Source organism: Sapajus apella, unplaced genomic scaffold (assembly GCF_009761245.1).
Source record: "Sapajus apella isolate SASKATOON/1434 unplaced genomic scaffold, GSC_monkey_1.0 scaffold96, whole genome shotgun sequence".
Taxonomy (NCBI): domain Eukaryota; kingdom Metazoa; phylum Chordata; class Mammalia; order Primates; family Cebidae; genus Sapajus; species Sapajus apella.
In genome coordinates, this window is record NW_022437036.1 from 4,232,258 (window position 1) to 4,252,037 (window position 19,780).

Consider the following 19,780-nt stretch of genomic DNA (forward strand, 5'->3'; position numbering starts at 1 on the left):
GAGTAGCTGGGATTACAGGCACGCACCACCATGCCCAGCTAATTTTTTTGTATTTTTAATAGAGACGGGGTTCCACCATGTTGACCAAGATGGTCTCGATCTCTTGATCTCGTGATCCACCCGCCTCGGCCTCCCAAAGTGCTGGGATTACAGGCTTGAGCCACTGCGCCCGGCCAAATTTTCTAATTTTTATATGAAAAATTTAGAGCATATGATTTCTCCAGTCTTTTTCAATCATAAAATTTTGTGAAGTTAATATGTAATACAATTAGATATGATGTCAAAATACTCAAGATAATACTTAGGTTGATCCTTATATTTCAGGTCATAATGTAGATGTTATTGTTTGAGAATGTTTTGAAAGCTCTTATGGTTACAACTACATTTTAAATTCAGCCATTATTGTTTTTCAGTCTTATAAATATTTTAAATATAAACTGCTCTTAATTTTTTGAAAGGTATCCTTTCTACAGTTTAAATTTGAAGATGTGACAAATTTTTATATTCTTAGAATTTAAGTTAATTATGCTATTTCTAGTGCAGACATCAATGATAACGCCTGCCATCTGTTTTCTTGTGTTTTTTGATGGAATATAGGTATAGAGAAAATAACAGAAAAGGATTTTATTCAGGATTATGACTGCATAACAAAATCGATATCCCCTTATCCAAAAACTTCATCAGTTGAATCCTTAAATAGTAACAGTGGAGTTGGAGGTACAATAAAGTCACCCAAAAACAATGAGAAAAACTTCCTGTGTACACGGGAAAGTTGTTCACCAATTCCAAGACCACTGTTTTCGGTGAGAATGTATATATTTTTTTCTTTATCAGGTATATCTGAAGGTAGTAAGTCATTTCCCTATCGTCTTAATCAGATATGCATTGCTTGTCTATTTAAGGTTTTGGGTTTGGTCTAGGGTCTTGGGGGAGAGGGACATAATGACAAGAGAGAGATACTTCCCAGTCTCAATGAACCTAACAGACAAATGTGTAGCTACACAGGAGGAAGACTGTGGTGGAAGGAGAGTACAGTAGTTTCCCATTATATGTAGTTTCACTTTTTGAGGTTTCAGTTACCTATAGTTAACAGTGGTCTGATAATATTAAATAAGGAAATTATTAATATTAAATTGCAGAAATAAACAATTCATATGTTCTAAATTGTGTTCCGTTCTGAGTAGGGTGATGAAACTTTGAGCCATCCACTTCGTCCCTCCTGGGACATTAATCAACCCTTTGTCTGGTGTATCCATGTTGTATACCCTACCTGCCTGTTAGTCACATAGTAGCTGTCTTGGTTATCAGATCAACTGTAGAGGTATTCCATCGCATGTGTTCAAGTAACCCTTATTATACTTAACAATACGCCTATAAGGGCAAGAGTATTGATGCTAACAATTCAGATAGGCCAAAGAGAAGCTATAAAGTGTTCCTTTAAGTGAAATGGTGAATATTCTGTACTTAACAAGGAACCAAAACAAAAAAAGAAAGGTATGTTGAAGTTGCTAAGATCTATGGTAAGAATGAATCATCTTTCCATGAAATTATGAAAAAGAAATTTGTGCATAGTATAATAGGGCTCGGTACTATCCATGGTTTCAGGAGGGTCTACTATATTTTAAGAAGTGTAACATATAATGTGATACATAAATGAGGAAGAATAAAGAACTTTTCAATACGTATTTACTTTTTATACTGTACCATTTACCTGTTAAACTTCCTTATAAACATCTAAACCAAATAGTATAATTACACTGTTTACAACTAAATTGTCAGTTTACTTTGTCAACTTGTAAATTTTGTAACTAAAGGTTATTAAAGGCCATGAATTTGAATTACTGTGAAATCTGAAAGAAGTATCTCCATTGCAGGAATAAGCATATTCAGATCTAGAAAATGTGTGTAGTTCTCATGTGTAGGAACAGTTAGTAGCATCTCTTAGGAAGTGATCATTCCTATTACAAAACTCTTATCTGTACTCTGTACAGTAGTCACCCCTTATTCTCAGGGAATACTTTCCAAAGCCCATCAATGCTGAAATGGAGAATAGTACTGAACCCTATATATGCTGTTTTTTTTTTCCTATACATACATACCTATGATCATTTATGTATTTATAAACATGTAATTTATAAATTATTACAATGACAGAACAGCTTTAACAATATACCGCAGCATCACTACTCTTGTTTTGCGGCGCCATTATTTAGTAAAATAAGGGTTACTTGAGTACTGCAGTATCTCCACAGTCAATTTGATAACTGAGGTGGCTATTACTTGATCAACAGGCAGGTAGCATATACAGCATGGATATTCTGGACAAAGTGATGGTTCATATCCCAAGCAGGACAGCAGGATGGCCAGAGATTTCATGGCACCACACAGAATGGTGCACAATTTGAAACTCATAAATTATCTATGGAACTTTTCATGTAATATTTTTGGGCCATGGCTGAACATAATTCATTGAAACTCTGGAAAGCAAAACTCCAGATAAAGGGGGACCATTGTATGTCAAACAGGTAAAAGTGGAACTATGCTGTTTAAAGTAGAAGTAGGATATCTCAACCCTAGATCTACCTAGCCTCCCTCACCTTCCTCCCTCAAATAGTCCCCCAGGCAAATTTCCAAAACTCTTGAGTTTTTACAGACCACAATTTGAAACCCAGTTTCACACTAGACTTATCCTGTGATCCTTTATCAATGTAGTTGGTCCTCCATATCTGTGGGTTCCACATCTGTGGATTCAACCACAGACAACAATATATATTTTTAATTGTGTCTGTATTGTGCATGTACAGACATTTTTGTCACCATTTCCTAAACAATACATTTAAAAACTAAGACTATTTACATTGTATTTGGTATCACAAGCAATCTCTTATTTTCCTAGTGTGTATATTTTCACTTAAATTACACAACTTCCCTATGACAAAAGATAGCACATAATTTCTTATATTACTTGTGATACCTAATACTCTGTCATAAGTAATTACCTTAAGTAATCTAGAGATCTCTTATGTATATGGGAGGATATGTGTAGGTTATATGCAAATACTGAACCATTACATATCACAGATTTGAGCATCTTCTGATTTTGATATCCACAGGAGGTCCCAGAACCAATCCCTGTGTTACTGTCATTCTTATTTTCCCTGCGTCCTTTCATCTTTTCAATATCCCACTTTGCAAAATCTCCAAACGTAGGTAATCCCCACCCACCTTTTTTGATGCTACTCTGCGTTAGATGGAATTTTAGTAGTTACATATTCATTAGCTGGGCACTCATGAGACATTCCCCCCTACGGCCCCTTTACTGTCAACTCTTAATAAGTTGTTGGAAATTCACTTTTTACAGTAGTTGAACCTGCTTACACTCTCAACACTGCTATTAGATAGTGCTTATTTCTCTACAGTTTTAACTAGGTGTTATCAGATGTTTCTGTTTTTGCCTGTCTGGTAAGCATAAAGTTGTATCTTTAATTTGCATTTTCCAGAGTAACTGCATCAATGAATACTTTTCACATGTTTTTTGGCCATTTTGTGAATTCTGTTTTTATGTTTTCTTATTTTAAATTGCATTGTTTGATTTTTCTTACAAATTTGTATGAGTTCCTACTATATTCTGGGCATTCTTTATTCGTTATATACAATGCAAACATTATTTTCCTAGTACGTATATTTTCACTTAATTACACAACTTCCCTATGACAAAAGATAGGACATCATCAAATTTACCAATCTTTTGGGGTGTTCAAGAACTCTTTCCATAAGCAATTGTCATAAAAATTATTTTCTTATAAAAATGTTAGTTTTGATTTTAACTTTTAGGTTTGAGTCTCTCCAGACTTTCTTTTTCATATGGATATCAAATTAGTGCAACATCAGGAGTGGAATCGTCTTAATTTAGTCATAGGCCGGGTGACCACATGGGCCTGGATTAGGCACTATTACATTTTATTATTTACTGGCCTATTGATCTGTCTCTGTGCTAATACCACCATTGCTTTAATTAGGGTCATTTTACATTTCTAGGGTGTTTCATACCCCCTTCCCCACCATTCTTCAGAATTCTTTTGGCCCCTTACTGATTCATATATATTTTATAATTAGTTTGTCCAAGGGAAGAATTGCCATTTTTCTATATTGATACTGATCTTTCTTATCTACACATCATTCCTCTCTCCACTTTTTCATTTTATTTCCTACAAAGTGTGCCAACTCTTCTACAAAGGAAATTATGTACCTTGTTAGATTAATTCCTAAGTATCATATGGGTCTTCTTTTTGCTATATTAAAAAAATACCAAAATCTTTTTTTTTTTTTTTACAAATTACATTTTCTGGGTTTTAAATTTTTATATAGAAAAGCTATTGATTGTTTTATCTCCAACAACCTTGCTGAATTCTATCATTCAACAGTTTATATGGCTGTCTATACAGATTCTTTTGAGTTTTCTGTATAGACAGCCATATAAACTGTTACTTACGATGATTGGAACAGAAAATGCAAAAAAAAATCTTACTCATTTTCTTTTTATTGTTAAGGTGACTGACCTGTGGAGCATAGAAACTATACTAGTGGGGATCTTTATCTCTAGGTTTTGGTCATCAAAGTAATAATCTACTTGCCTAAGGATTTTTTATTTTTAGTTATGAATGGGAATTGAATTTTGCAGCGAATTAAGTAGTTTAATGTTTCTTATGTTTATTTTCAACTCTTTTTTGAGGGGCTTTGAATAATTTTGTGACTTCTTTTGGGTATTTTTATGTCTTATTCATTCATAGCCCAGACATACTCCAACTAAGAATACTACTACTACAAATAGGAAAAATATAAGTTCTCTAGTACTTACACAAGAAACAACAAATCATAACAGCTATACAGATGCAAGCAGTTACAGTTCAGAAAAACAGTTTGTGGAAATTGAATCTCCAAATATCAGAGAAAATCATATACAAAGCAAAAGAGAGGTAAATATGCTACTCTAACTTATAAATTTTCCTTAAACTAAGATGGTTCTTGTAAGATTCAGATTACTGACCTTTAATGGTAATTATGCTATTTTAATGCTTTCAATTTGTTGTTATGTGAAAAATCTGATGTTTAAATTTTGTATAGAATGGCTTGATTATAGAAAAATGTTTTTTGATAGAAGAGTTGAAACTTTTAAAATGAGATTAGTAAGGTCTTAAATAGTGAGGATATCACTGCTGAACCCCCGATTGCATATGTGTATTTGGCACCTTCTGGTTTCATGAATATACAGGTATTTGGTTGAACTTCTTGTCACCATAAAAGCCTATCAGTTCATCAATAAAAATATTTTTAATAACCTGCAAAATACAGAAAATCAAGACAGAATTTTACAACTTGGATAGGGCTGTGATTTGAGCTAGACCTTAGTGTATGGGTAGGTATATACAGATTAAGTGGAGAAAAATCAGTAACCTGTGTAAAGGTTACTAAGTAAAAAAAACATGTATATTCAAGTAGTATAACATAAGACTAGATGTAAAAGAGGTTTTTTTGAAAGAAGAGTTTAAACTTTAGTTTTCTGTGGCTACCCATTTCCTGACTCAGAAACGGAAATCCTAATAAGAAAGAATTGAAAAGCAGGAATAGTTAAGAAAAAAAAAAAAAAAAGATAGCTCACAGCTATTAGAAGAAAATTGAGGTCAACATAGAATCGAGGTTACCACATGGTAAATATTAGAGATGAAAAGGAAGGGATAGAAGCAAAATCTGTAAAAGAATAGACAGCATTTAAAATAACTGGCTTTTGGGTTTGAGAAAGATGATGAAATGTGAATCAAAACATATTTACAGAATGTTTTCTAATTTCTAATATGTATTTTAGGAAAGCCATTCAGCATCTTCATTATCCAAGTCTAGTGAAGGAAGAGACAAAATGTGGTTGGACATGCCCTGTGATGCTACTCGTGTATCGGGTTTGTAGTCATAGTCTTGCTTAAAAAAAAAAAAAAAATTGCTGAAATTACTATGACATTTCACCAAAAGGAATTATGTATTTTAAGTCAAACCATCATTATTTAACTTAATGTAAAAAAATAGTAAACTAGGTAGAATTTAACGCACAGTTACCAAAAACATAATAAAATACTTAGTGGCAACAAAGTCTTTTTTAAATGAAAGCAAGAAAATATTAGGTATTTTTAATGAAAATTGTAGCACTTTTAACTTTGACTGTTTCTAAGGCCCCACTCAACATCTTAGTCGCAAACGAATGTGCATAGAAGATAATCTAAGTAATTCCAATGAAGTAGAAATGGAAGAAAAAGGAGAAAGGAGAGCAAACTTGCTCCCGAAAAAACTGTGTAAAACTGAAGATGCGGATCATCATATCCACAAAAGTAAGTAGATCATTAGCCTGTGTTAAAATTTAGTTATTTGGAAGGTGGTTCTTATATTTTGAATAATTCCATCCACAAAACAATTTTGTAAAGACAACTTTGGATATGCCCAAGATATCCAAAGTTTATTGAGAAGTTCACGTATGAATAATGTTGTAGTAAGGGTCTTATATACCCATAGATCTCCCTCATCATTCCATCACTTATGACATTTAGGTTTTACTAGAGTATGAATTTACTTTACTAAATATTTACATTAATAATAATGCAGAAGTAGTTAAAAAAAAAAGCTTAAAAATCCAGAAATGTTCTAGTTTAAAGTAGTCATTTCTGCCTTAATAGCCATGCCAAAAAGCTTTTTATAAATCAGAATAATCTCATTTTAAAAAAATCATAAGGAAATTTGCCTTTGATTTCATAATCCTTAGGTTAGCATAGATTCAGAAAATAAGATAGATTTTGTTCTTAGCCTAATGACAAGGCTAAATTTACAGTAATGCTTATTTTAACTTCAGCAGATTGTTTTCATTTTTTAGTGCCTGAAAGTATAACTTCATTATCAACAAATGACTTTTCTATTCCTTGGGAGACCTGGCAAAATGAATTTGCAGGTATAGAGATGACTTATGAGACTTATGAGAGGCTCAATTCAGAATTTAAGAGAAGGAATAATGTGAGTTATTCTTTAAATTATTATTTATACCTAGTAATATTCCATACTTTCTACTAGACCATTGGCTTGTTTGATCCTTTGGCAACAAAATATACATTCATGAAACTAACTTTCCTTATATGTGAATAATTGGAATAAAATATTATCCATATTCTCTCTTTTGCTACTACTTTCTCTTTTGTTCTATTTTCCTTTTCAATTTAATGTTTTGGCTCTTCTATCATTTTTCTTTTTTTACTGAACAGTTTTCATGCTGCTTTTCAAGACATTTTTTATCTCATGGAGGTGACCATTAATGAGGGTAGTATAGTGTAAGGATAAGCAGCTGCAGTCAGAGAAATTCCATTTCACTTTGTTCTGCTAGCTCTGTATTATACTTATGTAATCTTAGCTTGTGAGGTTCCCGTGAGATATTGAATGCAAACATGCTTTTTAAAACAATTTTTAATTATTAGTAATATTTTTCCACCTATCTCTTTCACATGCCTCTAGGGAATAGTTTTTTTATGCCCTCGTTTGAATACAAAATTTTTTTGGCGCAGGTTATCAACCCCTCCCACATCTTGCTTTCCTTTCTCCTATATTCAGGGTTAAAATTAGAAATTATTTGGATTTTTTTTCCCAAGGCCAACCTAATCTGAATAGCGATACTTCGACTCCTATGTTCTAGTACATGTCTGTAGCTAGACTTGAACATGTGTTTTTGTGAAAAATGGTTTTAAAAAATTCTGAGTGTGACTTTTAGGCTGTGTCTTTGGAAAATTATAACCATCAGCACTTTTGTAAATACTGTAGAGTGTTGTGTTCTTATGAAAACAATTGAGTAGTAATTCAAGCCTTAGTCAAAGACTTACTGATGGAGTTACACACTGCTCTGAGTGAGCTTATTTATTAACACTTCAGTTTAAATAACTGAGTTTTTAATTTTTCAGTTTTCCAAGTTCTTGGTAATTTACATTTCATGGAAAATGATTTGCTCTTACTGTAGTCTTGGTTAGATTGTTATTTTGTAAAGATATTTTAAGTTTAAAATGAGTATTTTTCAGATACGACATAAAATGTTGAGTTATTTTACTACGCAGTCCTGGAAAACAGCTCAACAACATCTGAGAACAATGAATCATCAAAGTCAGGAGTCTAGGTCTGTAATAAAAATCTGTTCTGGAAACTTCTGAATGCTACATATTCATATATTATGAATACATGTTCTGAATGCTATTGTTTTAAAAATTAATCTTATTTTGTTTCTGTAATAGGATTAAAAAACTTGATAAATTCCAATTAATTATCATAGAAGAGCTGGAGAATTTTGAAAAAGATTCACAGTCTTTAAAAGATTTGGAAAAGGAATTTGTGGTTTGTTACTTTTAAAATTTTTAAAATAAGTTTAAAACCTTGTTTTTAAAGAGCTATGCTTGGAAAAACTTCACTTTCTTTTCTGAGAGCACATCCTGAAGCTTTTTGTTATTTAGAACATAATTTAGTTTTATCTTAGATTTCTAGTCAGCTTCATATAAAACTTTTGAATTATAAACTTATGTTTACGATGAAATCTTTGATGATAAATATGAAGTCCTGAGAGATTTCACTTTCAATTTTATTTTAATCTGAAAGAGCGTGTGACATCTGGAATATTCTTAACATATAGCCACTTTTTTTTACATTTGTAATAATAGAAATAGAGTAATTCTACTTTGGATTTTAATTTTTAATCATATTAAAGTTTAACTGGATTTTGTACCTTACAATTTAGGACTTTTGGGAAAAGATATTTCAGAAGTTCAGTGCATATCAAAAAAGTGAACAACAGAGGTTAGTATGACAGTCTTAATGACTATAATCTATACAATTATATTTATAAATTAATAAATTTCTATTTGAAAAATTAAAATTATACTATGTTGTAGCAATTTAATTTGAATTATTGATAAATACAAAGTTAACTCTCATTATTTTACTTGTTAGGCTTCATCTTTTGCAAACTTCATTGGCTAAAAGTGTCTTCTGTAATACTGATAATGAAGAAACTATTTTTACATCTGAGGTATAAATTTTATGATTTTTATAGGTAACCTTTCTTGATTACAAAAAAGATTGGTTAATCTAACTTTCTTTGCCATGAAAACTTTGTGATAAATTTCATGGGGAAATGTATTTACTTTTTTACAGATGTGTTTGATGAAAGAAGACATGAAAGTCCTACAAGACAGGCTTCTTAGGGACATGGTAAGTCAACTAAGTTTGAAAATGGATTAAACATACTTTAATGTCTTTTGTTTTTGATTTGTGTGTGTGTGCGCTTTTATGTCTTGTAATAAGCTATTCTTGCACAGAGCTTCTTTTTCTTTTTTGGTTGAGAGAAGATAGTTTTAACCCAATTACTTTTAGTTCTTTAAATAATGGGAGCATATTTATGTTGAAAGGATAGGAGTAATTTAAATAGCGAGGTCATCCTACAGAGTAAAAGAGAATATCAATTTACAGATTGAAAAATTAGCTGAAAGAATGATTTGCTTGCAGTGTTTCTAAACACTATGTACTGCAACAGACCTCTGTCCTGCTCTGCCTTCTGGAGGAGAAGATATGGCAGAACAAAACTCCCAGAAAGTCTGTAGTTTAGTGGAAGAATTACTGTCTGTTTGGACAAGATGTCATTTACTTAGATTTGGGGATAAAATTAATTTACTTTCCAATGGCCTAGTAGACCAGCAGCTGCATTCGGCGGTGGGGGGGGGGCTGGAAATGCAGACCTGGAAAGGAACTAAAGGTACTGCTTTAAGTGATAATGTCTTTGGAGTTTTCTTAAAGATGAAAGGCATTTTTAAGTATACTGATCTTTGTATACACAGTACATTAATGTACTTACAAAGTTTTAATAGAACTTCAATATGCTGACATAGTACAGGATTAAGATGTGGCTAAGGTAGTTTAGTTTCAAGCAAACAAGAAGCTACTTAACTAGGTTGATCCTTGTTGAAATTGTTTTCTAGACTTTTTATTTTGCTCTCTTCCTTTAAAAATTAAATCTGAATTTCATTGATTTGGGGATTTAAAATATTAGAGCCTTCTCTAATCTTTTTAGATCACAGAATTCTGTAGATATGTAGATATAGACCTGGTAGAATGCAATATCTTCATGAAAGAGTTGTTTTAAAATGAATCACTAATAATAGCTTGATATTTTTCCTATTTTATTTGATGGTTTTCCATCAATAATGTGAAATCTAAGTGTGATTTTTGTTTTCTTGGCCATAGCTAGAAGAGGAGCTTCTTAATGTACGCAGAGAACTCATGTCAGTATTCATGGCTCATGAAAGAAATCTTAATATGTGAAATCTAGTTTTTATCAACATACTTTATCTAATTATTGTTTGTGTATAACTGAGGAAATAACAGAGTAGTTCTACAATGAGAAAAATGTACATGTCACCCAGGCAACCCTTTGCAGGAATCCTCAAATTAAAAAAAAAAAAAAAGTATTTTAATGAATAAGAAAGAACTACTATAACGTGACTCCAAGCCCAGACTTTTGTCTACAGAATATTATTTTTTAGTTTTGGAGATAAAAGCTTTAAGAAACTTTTCGAGTTAATTATATTTGTAAAATGAGTTTCTTTACTAAATTTGTGTAAAATGTATTATTTTATTACATAAAATGTGTTTTTGAATCAATGCAGTTTTGGGATGAATATATGTTATTAAAATATGTTTAATAGCTTAGAATTCAAGTAATAAAAATTTAGCCACACTTACAAAGGGGAGGAAGTCCCTAATTTAAAATGTTTAACTGAGTGGTAGATCAGAACTTTCAGCACACTGTTGGAAACATTTATTCAATTACGGCTGTAACGTATTAGGAGACACTAAATGGCCTAAAATAGCTACTACATTCCTTACATATGTTAATTCAATATAAAAGTCTTACTTCATAAGCAGGCTGTTTGACAAATACTTTTAATCTACTAGTAGTCATTGTAGTATCTTGCTAGATTAATTTATAAAAATGAGTATACATTTGATTTGCTTTTAATGAAGTTGAAATAAATGCCTATGTTACTTGAATAAGTATAAACATTATATTCTTATTTTGTGAACATTGGGTATTTGAAGAAGGGTATTTTCTTCATCCAAAGTGTAATACTAAGTAGCCTTACTATTTCTTGTCTATCAATGGTAGCAGAGTATTATTCAAAAATAATGCCAGTAATTAAACACAGTGGGAAAAGTGGCTTCTTAGTCAAGATAAGCAAAAGAAAACCCCTTTCAACTTAGTCAGCTTTATGCAGTTATTAGCACCAGCTAATATTTATTGATAGGGCAGTGGGGTTGCTATTTTAAGAGAGAGTGACAGCTATTGTAATATTAAATATCACTCAGGACTTGCAAATCCATGTTGCCCTGTGAGACTAATTCCATCATGTCTTACCACCCTGTTTACCTCATTGTCAGCCAAATTTACAAGACTCCCAAATTACACATACTTATTTTAATACTGTACTGTATGTGTAATCCGTCCCAGGTTCTTTATTCTTCGCAGCTCTTCTAAAGTCTTGTCATTACAAGTAGTTGTGTCCCTCTAAATCTCAATTTCCAACATCCTTATCACCTTAGCCTGTCTTGCCAACTTGCCTTGTATAGCAGTCTCAGGCCATTTATGCTTTTTCTATATGCCTGTTATCTTCTTGTCTGTCCTTCCTTCCTTACCCATTCCAGATGTGATAGTTAAAAATAATACTCTCTTGCCCTTTCTCCTCCTGTCAACTTTATCCACTAATTCTTAGCTCTCACGCTACCAACTGAACAGTACAGGAGAAAATAATGCAATCAGGCTTTAAATTTATGGCCATGTACTTCAAATGGGACCTCAACATTGCTCAACAATCCTTACCCTGCTCTCTTTAATTGGCTTTACCACATTTACAGAATATTATTGCATATAAATACCTCTTTCCTTAATTCTTTATCTTTGAGCTGATTAGCTGACCTCATAATTTTCTCATCTTCACCCTAAAATCTGTTTCCTGCATCAATACCAGCATTTTCTGATATCTCTTTCAGCCCAATAGCAGATTTGTTTAAGAACAATCACCTTATTAGTGCTTTAAATCTCATTATCTTTGATTTTCCTCTCCTGATTTTTATAGTCCATTTTAATTAAATAACTAACTAAATAAGACCCTCCATTGACATCAAGTTCTCCTGAAACCACTGATGTATCCAGGTAATTCTCTATTCACTTTTCTAGTGAACATAGCAGAATACTCTTCTCAGGTTACTATCTCAACCTCTTTGCTTCCTTTCCTCAATGTAGCTCTGCCCCTACTATTTCATCAAAACTACTTTTATCAAAATCAACAGTCATTTATGTTGCCAAATCTAATCTCTTTTTACTTAGCCTCCCAGTGGCATTTCACATTTAAAACCCTCAGCTGGCATGTATTTGCTACTCTTCTGTGTCCTTTCCCTTGCTTCCTTCTTACTATTTAATGTGGGGTTCATTCCTAGTCTCTTTCTTTTCCTTAGTCAGAACTTAAGTAATTTCATCTAGTCCCTTATAATAACTGTGTTGATGATCTCAAATTTATAAAAGTTCTGACCTTTACTTTGGACATCAGAACATTATAAATACTGCTTTATTGAGACTTCTAATAAGAATCTCAACTCTCAAAACAACTTGATTTGTCTCCCTTGCCATTTTTTCTCTTCATCAAAGAAAAAATAAACTGTTTTCCTGTCTCAATAAAGTTATTTTTTAATTTTAATTTTTTATACTTTAAGTTCTGGGATACATGTGCAGAACGTGCAGGTTTGTTACATAGATATACATGTGCCAAGGTAGTTTGCTGTACCAATCAACCAATCATTGACATTAGGTATTTCTCCTAATGCTATCCCTCCCCTACCCCACCCACAGACAGGCCCTGGTTTGTGGTGTTCCCCTCCCTTTGTCCATGTGTTCTCATTGTTCAGTTCTCACTTAAGAGTGAGAACATGTGGTGTTTGGTTTTCTGTTCCTGTGTTAGTTTGCTGAGAATGATGGTTTCCAGCTTCATCCATGTCCCTGCAAAGGAAATGAATTCATCTTTTTTTTATGGCTGCATAGTATTCCATGGTGTATATGTGCCACATTTTCTTTATCCGGTCTATCACTGATGGGCATTTGGGTTGGTTCCAATTCTTTGCTATTGTGAACCGCGCTGCAATAAACATACATGTGCATGTGTCTTTATGGTAGAATGATTTATAGTCCTTTGGATATATACCCAGTAATGGAATTGCTGGGTCAAATGGAATTTCTATTTCTAGATCCTTGCAGAGTCACCACACTGTCTCCCACAATGGTTGAACTAATTTACACTCCCACCAACAGTGTAAAAGTGTCCCTATTTCTCCACATCCTCTCTAGCATCTCTTGTTTCCTGACTTTTTAATGATAGCCATTCTAACTGGTGTGAGATGGTATCTCAATGTGGTTTTGATTTGCATTTCTCTAATGACCAGTGATGATGAGCTTTTCTTCATGTTTGTTGGCTGCATAAATGTCTTCTTTTGAGGTGTCTGTTCGTATCCTTTGCCCACTTTTTGATGAGGTTTTTTCTTGTAAATTTAAATTATTTGTAGATTCTGGATATTAGCCCTTTGTCAGATGGATAGATTGCAAAAATTTTCTCCCATTCTGTAGGTTGCCAGTTCACTCTGATGATAGTTTCTTTTGCTGTGCAGGAACTCTTTAGTTTAATTAGGTCCCATTTGTATATTTTGCCTTCTTTTGCCATTGCTTTTGGTGTTTTAGTCATGAAGTCTTTGCCCATGCCTATGTCCTGTAGGGCATTGCCTAGGTTTTCTCCTAAGGTTTTTATGGTTTTAGGTCTTATGTTTAAGCCTTTAATCCATTTGAGTTAATTTCTGTGTAAGGATAAAGTTACTTTTATCTACTCAACTATTTAAGCCAAAACCTAATGGTAATTTCCAATTTCTTTTTTTTTTTTAGTCAGTAAATTGATCAACAATTCCTTCATTTCTCACATAGACATTTCCAACAGCCTCTTAAATGGCTTTTCAGCATTTATACTTTCCTTTCCACACTTTTTTCACTTAGCAGCCAACATTGTCTTGCTAAAGCATAAATCATACCATGTCACTCCCTTACCTAAAACTCTCCAGTGACACACACTCTTAACCAGCGGGTCAAGGGAGAATTCATAAAAGAAGTTGGAAAATACTTTGACAAATGAAAATGCAACATACCTAAACATGTGATCTGTTGAAAGCAGTGCTCAGAGGGATCTTTATAGCTGTAAGCACCTACATTAAATGGGAAGAAAAGTATCAAATCAATAACCTTACTTTATACCTTAAATAACTAGAAAAGTAAATTTAAAGCTGTCAGAATCAAAATAATGAAGACTAGATCAGAGATAAACAGAATAGAAAAGTACAGAAAACCAATAAAAAATCAATAAAAACAAAATTTGGTCCTCTGAAAAGATCAAGAAAACAAACCGTTAGCAGACTGACTAAGATAAACAGAAGACTCAAATTAATATGAGAAATGAAAGTTGGGGACATGACTACTAAGCTTTCAGAAGTAGAAAGGATTCTAGGAGAATACTATGAATAATTATATGCCAACAAATTAGTTAACCTAGATGACATTGATAAATTCCTAAAAGCACAAGCTACCAACAGGGACTCAAGAAGAAATAAAAAATATAAAACAGACCTATAACATGTAAAGAGGTTGAATTTTGAAAACCTCCCAACATTGAATTCTATCATTTAAAGAATGATAGAATTAGTTTTTTTTGTTGTTGTTTTTTTTTTGTTGTTGTTTTGTTTTAAGAGACAGGATCTCACTCTGTCACCCAAGCTGTATGATCTTAGCTCACTGTAACCTCAACCTCCTAGGCTCAAGTGATCTTCCTGCCTCAGCCTCCTGATTAAGCTAGGACTCTAGGCATATGCCACTGTGCTCAGCTACTTAATATTTTGTAGAGAATGAGGTTCTTGTGTGTATTCCATGCTGGTCTTGAACTCCTGGTCTCAAGCAGTTCTCTTGACTTGGCTTCCCAAAGCACTGGAATTATAGGCATGAGTCACCATGCCCAGCCCAATCCTTCTTAATATGGCAGTTTTAGGTAGGAATTTACTAAGTTCAAAGAGAGCTAATGTGTCTCCTAAAATTTGCAAGTCCTATATGGTGTCAGCATTTTCATTGTAATTGATAAGGAAGTATTAACCAATCATTTGAACATCTATTATATGATATGCACTGAGCTCAGGTCTAAATACAGAAATGAGTATAAATGAACCCTTCCATGGTGCTACAGCTCTTTTAGAATATGTCTAGCAAGTTTTTCAGTTTTCACCAGAACGCCCACCTCAAAACAGAGATGAACTCCCTACTTATGTGCTTTAAAATGAGGATATATGTGCTTTTAAAGTCATGCAGAATCATACGGATTTCCATTTCATTGAACCCTTGGAGTAATTGTATAGGCAAATCAAATGTACATAGACTTATTTGTTAAGACAATGTATTTGTAATGGTTAGCTTTTGTTTTTCTATTTAAAATAAATGGCCATGAAAATATTCTGAATTAACATCTACAGGAGAACAACGTTTTATTTAGGGATATGGATGTGTTGAGTGAGATCAATATGTTGTACCATCTTGAACTTTAGATAATATACTTTTAGCTTATGCTGTGATAGCAACAAGTTTAAAAGGAACTTGGAAGAATAGAAGTCACACTCATGAAACACTTGCCTTTAATAATACTGATAAAGCTTGATTGTTTACCTAATTTGATGTACGTTTTGTACAAGTCAGATGCAAAGACAATTGGGTTTATAATGAGTGTTGAAATTTGGAATAGATTTGAAGTTAAAAGATTTTAACCTTGTTTAAAAACATAATTTAGCTGTTTGACTTCTATGTAACTCATTTCTAAGATGTTCTAGTATGTTTAAATTTTTTAAGTTCAGAGCAGGATCCAGCAAAGTTTGTCCTGAAAGGCTATACAGTAAATGTTTTCGGCTTTGTGGGCCAGAAGGCAAATTTCAGAATATCATGTCAGTCCATATTATAATCATTTTAATTGTAACTATTTAAATATATAAAAACCATTCTTAGCTTACTGGCCACTAAAAAAAAGGGGCTGGGGACTGGCTAGATTTTGTCTGTGGGCTGTAGTTTACAGACTTCAAGTTCAGAAAGGAAATCTTATAGATCAGAACTCTGTTCTGTATTATTACATTTTTCCTTAGTTTATCTATGTCACAGAAATAGTTATTTAAATCAATTTTGCATAGCAGAGGCTGAGTATATTAATTAATATAGCTAAAATTCTTGATCTATTTTAAACATATTAAAAGTAAATGATCATTGTAGCTAATGACTTAAATTTCTTACCTGGATTGTAATCTAACACCCTGGTGTAGGTTTACCATGTGTCCTCAACCAAATACAGCTTGTAAGGTGGTAACTGTCCAGAAGTACACATGGAAAAGGACATGGAAGAGAAGAAATTTTACATTAGTATAGCTAGGCAGAAACCTAAATACTAAACTCTACAGCCACTACTATAGTGATCTTATTGCCACCAAATCATAGTATTATGGATAGCCAACACAAACTTAAAAGGCCAGCATATCTTTTAAATGAATAACGGATTGAGTAGTCTTCATGTAGCATTTAATTCCACATGAAATTTGTATTTTACAGTGACAAATTCTGCCAACTCTGAGCTCAGTTCCTAGTGTGGCGCTTCACAGTTGCTGGAGTTAGTTCTTTAGCCATTCTGTCATCATCACCTATTAACAGTTAAACCAGATACAGTTAGTGTATAAGTTTCTTATCTACTTAAAACTTAAGAGTAAGTATGGAAGGAATCATATATGCTATGAATAAGTAAGTTGAATTTTGAGCAAAGTAAAATACTAGCAAATAATATCAACAAACAAATCTAATTTGGAATGTAAAAACTGAAGCAAGATGATAGGTGGTTCCAGAGATTGTGTTTTCTGCCACATCAGGTGTCACCATTATAATTATTAAGAAGCAGGCTAGCTGGAAAGCAGGGAATGGACTAGTGGTATAGACCAGTCTTTCAGGGAACACACCCGAATTGTAGTAATATATTCAGTGTATGTATTTTTGAGAAGGGATAATAAACTGCCATTAGAAGGGAATATACATATATAACATGTTTGCAACTTGAAACATTAAATTGTTGCCATATATACCATATATACAGATTTCTTTCTTCCCATTGCTTATCAAGAAAATTGAATTTTTAGAATTTCCCCATTTATAGTTGAGATTAGAAACTTTGAAAAGGATTTTTTAAAAATTTTTATTACTTTAAAAATACTTCTCTGTTTTCATAGAACTATGAAACTGCTAACCGGTACTTTCTCCATTGTTCATTCTAACATTTTTTGTTTGAATATGAACTAGTGGTATGTTCCTGGTATCATCACTGTAAATAAATTTGCAGAGAAATAAGCAAATGGAATTTATAGGAATCTACTTTTTGAAAATATTTTTCATATATTCAGTTTCATATGTTCATTTGCTTATGAATATCTTCTGAGGTGTTTTCATATGAAAAATGGAGAAAAAGGTCTCTGAAAAAAACTAGACAAATTGGTATTGGAAGCATATAGTAATAGTAGTTTTCATAGTACAGCTAGGATTTTGCATTTCTGAGCTTGAATTTGTTGTTGAAGGACTAGAGATACATAGCTAAAAACAAACTTTGCGTTTACTTCCAATGTATAATAAATTTAGGCCTGTAATTACCATATCTTTCCACAAGGTGGATGTCTTGATGTTATATTCTTCCCCCACAATCCCCTGCCATTTCAATTGTCAAAAAATTACTTAGGTGATGTGATTTCAAAGTCTCTTTAAATTTATTTTTACTTTTATATTTTTTTGAGACACGGTCTTTCTCTGTTAAGTTGGAATGCAGTGCAGTCACAGCTCACTACAGCCTTAACCTTCTGGGCTCAGGTGATCCTGCCACCTCAGCCTCCCTAGTAGCTGGGACTACCGGTGCATACTACCACACCGAGCTAATTTTTTGTCTGTTTTGTAGAGAAGGGTTTTGCTATGTTGCCCAGGCTGGTCTTGAACTCCTGGACTCAAGCGATCCACTCACCTCGGTCTCCCAAAGTGCTAGGATTACAGGCCTGAGCCACCATGACCAGCCCCCTTTAAATTCTTTTAGATATACTTTTTACAAAGTCATATAATGTAGTATTTCCTTTATTACATTAGCTTAAAAAAGTTAATGGATGTGTCTAGAAAATAATCTCCTCTCACAAAATTACCGACAAGCTTGTAAAAATGTTTTGAACTCCTTAAAAACAGAACTTATGATTTAAATATTCATGGTTGCTTTAATATTTTTTTCTGAAAATAGAAGCAAATGATTTGTAAATTTATTGTATAAAAACTTCGTTATTGAATACTAGTAATGAAGAATTCTGATAATTCATATATAGTTGGTTATTTAATAAGACATGTTTTTTTTTAAATCTGTAGGCTAAGTATATAAACTTTCTCTTCAATTATAAACATATGCAAATACATGTACATATACATATATATGATCAGTGCCATATGATTTGTGAATTGTTTTTTAATTTTGTTCCTCCAACTAACTTGAGAGAGAGTTGAGTTGTGATGTGGGTGGAGAGTAAATATACTTAATTCACAGTTTTAGTTTATCTCTTAACCCTTATAATGTCTGATAAAAACATCAAATGCCTAAGTACAGTTTAGAGTAATAGTCTGTGCATAATATAAACACAGTGGTAGAAGTTAGATACTATTGCCACACATTTAGATTAAAAGGAAAGTGTCTGCTGGTTTTAGGATATCTTAGAACCTTTGAGTCTGAACCAGTCCAAACCCTCCTTTGGTTATTCTGCACTTTTACTTTTTCAGTTTTATTATCCGCTAGTTATGGGACCTGGGCAAAAAACTAATTATGTGTCCCATTTAACCTGGTCATTGTTAACCATAGGCGCTGCCTGGTTCTTTTGTAAGCAGTACTAATCTTTTGTACTTTGGGGGCCAGGGTGATTTCTAAACAGTAGCACCTTTTCCCTTTCTTTGTTTCATAGTAAGCATATTAATATTTCTATGTGAGGGAAATTGAAATCTTAGTTTAACATAATTTGGGCTCCCATTAATATTTTAAATTGAATATAAAATAGGAGGACCTTCTAATATATAGCTTAAAGTAGAAAGGTAAAGTTTTTTGGTAGTTGGTTGGCTACAAATAATGGGTTATGAATAACAGAAAATATATAATGTATGTATGTACATATTTTAAATCATTTAAATTTAACTGACTTCTAATTTAAAAGGATTTAGATACATTTCACAGACAAATTGAGACTCAGTGAAGTCAACTGACTCATAGAAGTTACAGAGCAACTAAGAGGTAGAGCTGGAATTTTTCTACCATAACAATAATATTTAAAAAAAAAAACCTATAATTCAACTAATAGTGTGTTTTGCTAGTCTCTAGGACCCCTCATAAGTCACTTTGGACAAAGTACTACTACCATAAAGACTAAACAGTTTCTATGGGCATCTGACCCAGTAGCAGTCTTAAAGAAGTAGAGAAGGAAAGATAGTGGAAAGCAGTGAGGTAGCATATGTGGTAAGAAGTCATAGAGGACACTCAGTTGCTTCAGGTGCTACCTGGCA

General features: G+C 32.7%; 1 protein-coding gene and 1 non-coding gene across 2 annotated transcripts in view; both read left to right on the plus strand.

Moving 5' to 3' along the window:
* The window catches only part of SYCP2 (synaptonemal complex protein 2), an 88,755-nt gene extending 77,643 nt beyond the window's left edge, over positions 1 to 11,112 (plus strand). The window contains exons 36-46 of the mRNA XM_032257046.1: positions 598 to 803; positions 4,791 to 4,976; positions 5,864 to 5,954; positions 6,222 to 6,377; positions 6,914 to 7,050; positions 8,097 to 8,191; positions 8,307 to 8,406; positions 8,804 to 8,862; positions 9,016 to 9,094; positions 9,220 to 9,276; positions 10,306 to 11,112. Of these exons, the coding sequence (XP_032112937.1) occupies positions 598 to 803; positions 4,791 to 4,976; positions 5,864 to 5,954; positions 6,222 to 6,377; positions 6,914 to 7,050; positions 8,097 to 8,191; positions 8,307 to 8,406; positions 8,804 to 8,862; positions 9,016 to 9,094; positions 9,220 to 9,276; positions 10,306 to 10,383 (1,244 nt within the window). The 3' untranslated portion in view covers positions 10,384 to 11,112. The remainder of the gene's footprint in view (positions 1 to 597; positions 804 to 4,790; positions 4,977 to 5,863; positions 5,955 to 6,221; positions 6,378 to 6,913; positions 7,051 to 8,096; positions 8,192 to 8,306; positions 8,407 to 8,803; positions 8,863 to 9,015; positions 9,095 to 9,219; positions 9,277 to 10,305) is intronic.
* A 4,257-nt stretch (positions 11,113 to 15,369) lies between these two features.
* LOC116535826 lies at positions 15,370 to 15,431 on the plus strand. The gene has a single exon (XR_004262361.1). It is a non-coding gene; the product is annotated as a U7 small nuclear RNA (small nuclear RNA).
* Positions 15,432 to 19,780: the final 4,349 nt, after the last annotated feature.